Source organism: Mus caroli, unplaced genomic scaffold, assembly GCF_978045245.1.
Source record: "Mus caroli unplaced genomic scaffold, Mus_caroli_1 scaffold_2, whole genome shotgun sequence".
NCBI classification, from domain to species: Eukaryota; Metazoa; Chordata; class Mammalia; order Rodentia; family Muridae; genus Mus; species Mus caroli.
The window spans coordinates 94,999,243-95,005,242 of NW_028227257.1; the positions used below are offsets into that span (position 1 = coordinate 94,999,243).

Sequence of the window (6,000 nt, forward strand, 5' to 3'; positions counted from 1 at the left end):
TCCTGTATATCATTCAAATTCATGACCCCTTTTTTCACTAACTGTTATTGAATACATATGTGTATGTTATACAGATGTTTTATAAATACAACCTGCTCAGTTCATATATTGTTACTTATATGTACGTTTTCAAGGCCGGCTCTTTGGCTCTGGACAGCCAATTGGTGTGAACTTCCCTGGGAATACCACTCCTAGCTTTCCTTCATTAGCTATAGTTCTTTGCATAGGCTTTAGGCCTTATGGGCTTTGCTCTTTCTGCTTTGGCATGTACATTGGTGTCATCCTTGTTCAGCTCCTATTTGGGCAATCATGTTGGTAATCACACTTCTGGTGTGACTATGAGACTCAGTCTCACATCAAAGTCCCTGTTCTTCTAGCTCTTAGAAGCTTTCTGCCTCTTCTGCTACACTGTTCCTTGAGCCTTCAGAGCAGGCATGTTTTGTAGATGTATACATTGTCACTGTCCACACACTGCATTTTGATTGGTTTTAGTTTTCAAAACTCTCCATACAAATTTACAAAATGTCATTACTATGTTACACTCACACAAGCAGTAAATAAAAAGGTTCTCTTTCCCTACTCTTTGGCATTATTTGTTCTCTTTCTTTTCTTGGTGATGCTCATTCTTTCTACAATGAGATGGAATCTCATAGTACTTTTCATTTGTATTTCTTTGATAGCTAGGCATATTCAAAAAAATTTTAAGTGTATTGACAACTTTTATTTCTTCTAAGAACATCTATTATAATTATTAACACATTTGTTACTTAGAAGTTTAGGAGTCTTAATGTTCAGTATTTTAAGTTCTTTATATATTCTATATATTGACCTTGTCAACACATAGATATAACTGTGTGTACATAGGTACCTTCAATCAAGGGTACCTAGGTACCCTTGTCAGTACATAGGTACAACTGAAGATTTTTTTCCTATTTCCTGTCTGTTTACTCTGCTCATAGTCTCCTTTGCAATACAGAAGCTTATTAATTTCATGTTGCCACATTAGTTAGTTCTTCTGACTACTTCTTGTTCTACTGGAATTATATTCAGAGAGTTCTTGTGAATACTTAAATATTGAAGCATTTTGTCCATTTTCTCCAGCTTAGCATTTGCGGCATCAATGTTCTTTGATCTACTTTATATGACATTGTGCAGCATGAAAAATATGAATCTAATTTTACTTTTAATATAGGTAGGCACCCAGTTTTGTCTGTATGATTTGTTGAATGGACTACCTTTTCCAAAAAGTTTTGACACCTTTATCAAAAAATCAGATGATCATGGCTTCATGGGTCTACCCCTTGGTTCTATGTTCTATTGATCTATGATTCTATCTACCCCTCTGTTCTGTGTTCTACTGGTCTATGCTTCTGTCTATTCCTCATTTCTATTATCTATTGGTCTATCCTTCTGTCTATCCCTCGGTTCTAGGTTTTATTGGTTTATGCTTGTTTCTTCCTCAGTTCTATGTTCTGTTGGTCTATGATTCTGTCTCTCCCTCAGTTCTGTGTTCTATTGATCTATCCCATGGTTCTAGGTTCTACTGGTCTGTGATTCTATCTATTCCTTGCTTCTATGCTTCTGTTTTTGTGCTGTCCCAGGCTTTTTGTCACTATAGTTCCATGGTGAGGTCAGGTGAGATTATACCACCAGATATGTCCTTTCTATTTACGATTTCTTTGGCCGTAGTTGGCTTTTGTGCTTTTGGATGAATTTTGTTTTTTCTGCTACTGTGAATGACATAATTAGAATTTTGGTGGGTGGTGCGTTGAGTCTATAGAAAATCTTTGGTAATATAGACTTTTCACAAATTAGTTCTACCAATCCAGGAGTATGGAATATTGTTCTATATCTAGCATATTCTTCAGTTTCTTCCCACCTTGTCTTAAAGTTTTCATTTCCATGCTTACATTTATTCCTAGATACAGTTTAATCTATTGTGAAGATTATTTTTCCTGTTTGATTTTTAAAATTTCACTGTGTACTGTATAAAGACTACTAATTTTGTATGTTGATTTTGTATCCTGCGATTTTAGTGAAAGTGCTAACTCAATCAATTGATTTTCTGGTAGAGTCTGTGTGGTCTTTTGAGTATAGAGCACATTATCTGTAAATAGGGATATTTTTTACTTTTTTAGAGAAGAATAATGGCTCAAGTACATTAATTTATAAAGAGACTTCATTTCATAGATATAAAAGGCTCTGAAAATTGACAAGTATTATGAGTGCTTGTTAGAAAAAGCCAACTACTATAAAATTAATAAAAATGGAACAAACAATATATTGAAAATCAAATTACTGAGATTTTCTTCTTTGTCCCTCCTTTTCTTAGTGTTCTCGGGATTTTCAGTGACAATGACACAATACAATGAGACTGAAGTCAAAGGCTTCTATCTCCTGGGATTTGGAGTCCAACATGATATTCAGTGTGTCCTCTTCATTGTGTTTCTTATCATTTACATGGCATCCATGGTGGGTAACACTGGGATGATTCTCCTAATCCACACTGACTCCAGACTTCAGACCCCCATGTACTTCTTCCTACAACATCTGGCCTTTGTTGATATCTGTTATACATCTGCTATTACTCCCAAGATGCTACAACACTTTGTAGTGGAAGACAGATACATATCATTTGGAGGATGTGCAGTGCAATTACTGATCTACGCAATCTTTGCTACTTGTGACTGTTACCTCCTGGCAGCTATGGCAGTGGACCGCTATGTAGCCATCTGCAAACCACTTCGTTATCCTATACTCATGTCTCGAAAAGTCTGCATCCAGATGGTAGCTGGTTCCTATCTCGTTGGATCAATAAATTCTTCAGTACACACAGGCTTTACATTTTCATTGTCATACTGTAAATCTAATCGCATCAATCATTTTTTCTGTGATGTCCCCCCAATTATTAGCCTTTCCTGTTCCAACATTGCGACCAATATTAAGATTCTTGTTATCTTTGTTGGATTTAACCTGATATTCACTGTGTTGGTTGTTATCTTCTCCTACATGTACATCATGGCTGCCATCCTAAAGATGTCCTCTGCTGCAGGGAGGAAGAAAACCTTCTCCACATGTGCCTCCCACCTGACAGCAGTCACCATTTTCTATGGAACCCTTGCTTACATGTACTTACAGCCTCATTCAGAAAATTCTGAGGAGAATATGAAAGTGGCCTCTGTGTTTTATGGCATTGTGATCCCCATGCTGAACCCACTGATCTACAGCCTGAGAAACAAGGAGGTCAAAGATGCTATAAAATTGACAAAGAAAAAGTTATTTAGATTTAACACACAATAATAAAAATTCACCATGTCAAATAATTAGTATAACTGTGAAACTATAACAAAATAATTATGAAATTTGAAGTTGTGAGTTCTTAAATAATAACTCCACCTATTAATGTACCTAATCATATAATATATGAAATATTCAATTACTTCTCCTTAAACATATTTAAAACTCATAGTTTGAAATTTATATTTCACACTGTCATGAAGAGGACTTTATGAAGATTATTTTAGATATTGTCAATTATACTTTTAAAAATATTCTTTATGAAATACTCTTTTAAATATTTTAAGTACTTTAAAGTAGTGGTTCTGATACTGAGGGTAGTGAACCTTTCAGGGATTGTATATCAGATATTTGCAATACAATTTATAACAGTAGCAAAATTACAGTTATTAAGTAACAACAAAATAATAAACTGTACTAAAATGAGAACCATTTCTCTAATGTCTAGAAATACATTTACTGTATATACTAAACATTAACATTTAGTTTCATTTTTTTTCTCCTACCTTAATGGAGATTCATAAATTGTTTACCATGGAGTCTTTTGTAAATTCTATTCAAATTACTTCAATGATCTGAATATGAAATAAATATATTTGTTTTTAAATGTCTTACAATTCAACCTGTCCCTCCCATCTCATGTTCTCATCATTATTACATTCCCTGGCACTTTATACTTATTTTTTCACTAGTACCTTCTGTGTTTTTGATCTACCATAATCTTCCCTATAACTGTAACAACACTAATGCTCTCTATTTTTATCCCATGTGAGATAATCTAGAAAGAGATGTTACTAAAAATATATCCTTGATCATTCATTTACAAAAGTTATATGCAACAATTTTATGCAGACAAACTGCTTTAGAACAGACAAAACAGAAACCTACTGCTTTGTAGTGTGCCAAGAAACTGGCTTTAGATACTGCACTGTATGAAGTGCCATACTGGCACTCAAGTCTCTCTGCTGACAGTTCTCTTATTCACAAAAAAAGGGGGGGGGCAAAGAAAATCAGTGGCCTTTCTCTACACAAAGGATAAAGAGGCTGAGAAAGAAACTAGGGAAGCAACACCCTTCACAATAGTCACTAAAAATATAAAATACCTTGGTGTGATTCTAACTATTGCATATGCCAGCAAGATTTTGCTGAAAGGATCCTGATATAGCTATCTCTGGTGAGGCTATGCCAGTGCCTGGCAAATACAGAAGTGGATGATCAGAGTCATCTATTGGATGGAACACAGGGCCCCCAATGGAGTAGCTAGAGAAAACACCCAAGGAGCTGAAGGGGTCTGCAACCCTATAGGAGGAACAACAATATGAACTAACCAGTATCCCCAGAGTTCGTGTCTCTAGTTGCATATGTAGCAGAAGATGGCCAATAGGCCGTCATTGAGAGGAGAGGCCCTTGATCTTGTGAAGATTATATGCCCCAGTACAGGGGAATGCCAGGGTCAGGAAGCAGGAGTGGGTGGGTTGGGGAGCAGGGTGGGGGAACGGTATAGGGGACTTTCAGGAGCTAATAAAAAGTTGTTCCTCTGCAAGAAAAAGAACTGAGATATCTATTTTCCCTCCCTAACTCAGGGGCTGGAGATTTATGAATATTGTGTATATATGCGTGTATATACATATACATATATTCACTCAGATAAGTCATCCTCTCTGGATTCAGAGATGTACCTGAGACAAGACGTTAAGAGATGCCATGGAAGAAGGAGCAATTTTAGAACAGGGAAAATCTCTTTATGGCATATGTACCAAACTCATGTTCAGTCTGAGTATAAGAAACAGATTTCTCTCACTCCATATTTAAAAGTCTAGCCAACACCTTTTACATACAGAATTTTTAAGGACACAAAGCCTTTGTTTTCATGTTTAAATACATCAAATAGATGATGTTCCACTTCTCCAATTCTTTTCTTACCCTTACTTTAAAAGGTCATAAGATACCTGGAATAGGGCAGCCATTGTTTGATAATCAGCCAGAATATGCGACAACTCCCTTTTCTAGAGTTGCTAGGTAAGCTAAAAGCTACACCTCGTTAGAGTTACTTTGTTCCTGGAAGACCAATTAACTCAGATTAAATAACAGCACTATAGGCAAACACAATTCAAAGTTTCTTACCCCAGAGATTTCTAGTTGAAATAGTTTATGTACTGTGCAACTAGAGTAAACATTCTCTTTATGTAGGGATGTCTTTGGAAAATAAGTATTTGTTGAGTAAAGAAAGAAATAATCATGAGTTAAATTTTGTTTTAGTAAATAAATGATGGCTAATGTGGTGATATATCTCCAAAAGGCTGCATCTCTAACACCTTTAAATTTGAGTCATATTTTCCAGCTTTTCGTGAGTTCAGGAGCAAAGCTTTATATCTAAAGCTAAGCACAATTCCTTGGCTCCATTGTGAAAAGGTGTTCAACCTAACTTGTAACAAGAAATAACAACTGTTAAATAAGGCAACACAACAACAAAAAGGAAACTAATAGTCCATAATAAAAATGAAAGAGAAGTAGTCTCTAAATTGTCAGCAACATATAACTTCGGAATATTGTTTACCTCAGTTCACCTCAGCTCCTGGAGCTTCGGGTTCTCAGGGGAGTGAATATTGATCCCTTATCCCCCAACTATGAACTCCCTCACGGGTAGGAAACATTCAAGATACCTTGATGATCAGCCTGTGGCTGCTGCAGGGGCTCTGAGGG

The 6,000-nt window shown here is 35.9% G+C and overlaps 1 protein-coding gene across 1 annotated transcript; it reads left to right on the forward strand.

Moving 5' to 3' along the window:
• Nucleotides 1–2,355: 2,355 nt before the first annotated feature.
• Nucleotides 2,356–3,300, forward strand: LOC110290381 (olfactory receptor 5AK3-like). Its single transcript, XM_021156903.1, has one exon. It carries the CDS (start codon nt 2,356–2,358, stop codon nt 3,298–3,300), a length of 945 nt encoding a protein of 314 aa, XP_021012562.1.
• The last annotated feature ends 2,700 nt before the right edge of the window (nt 3,301–6,000 follow it).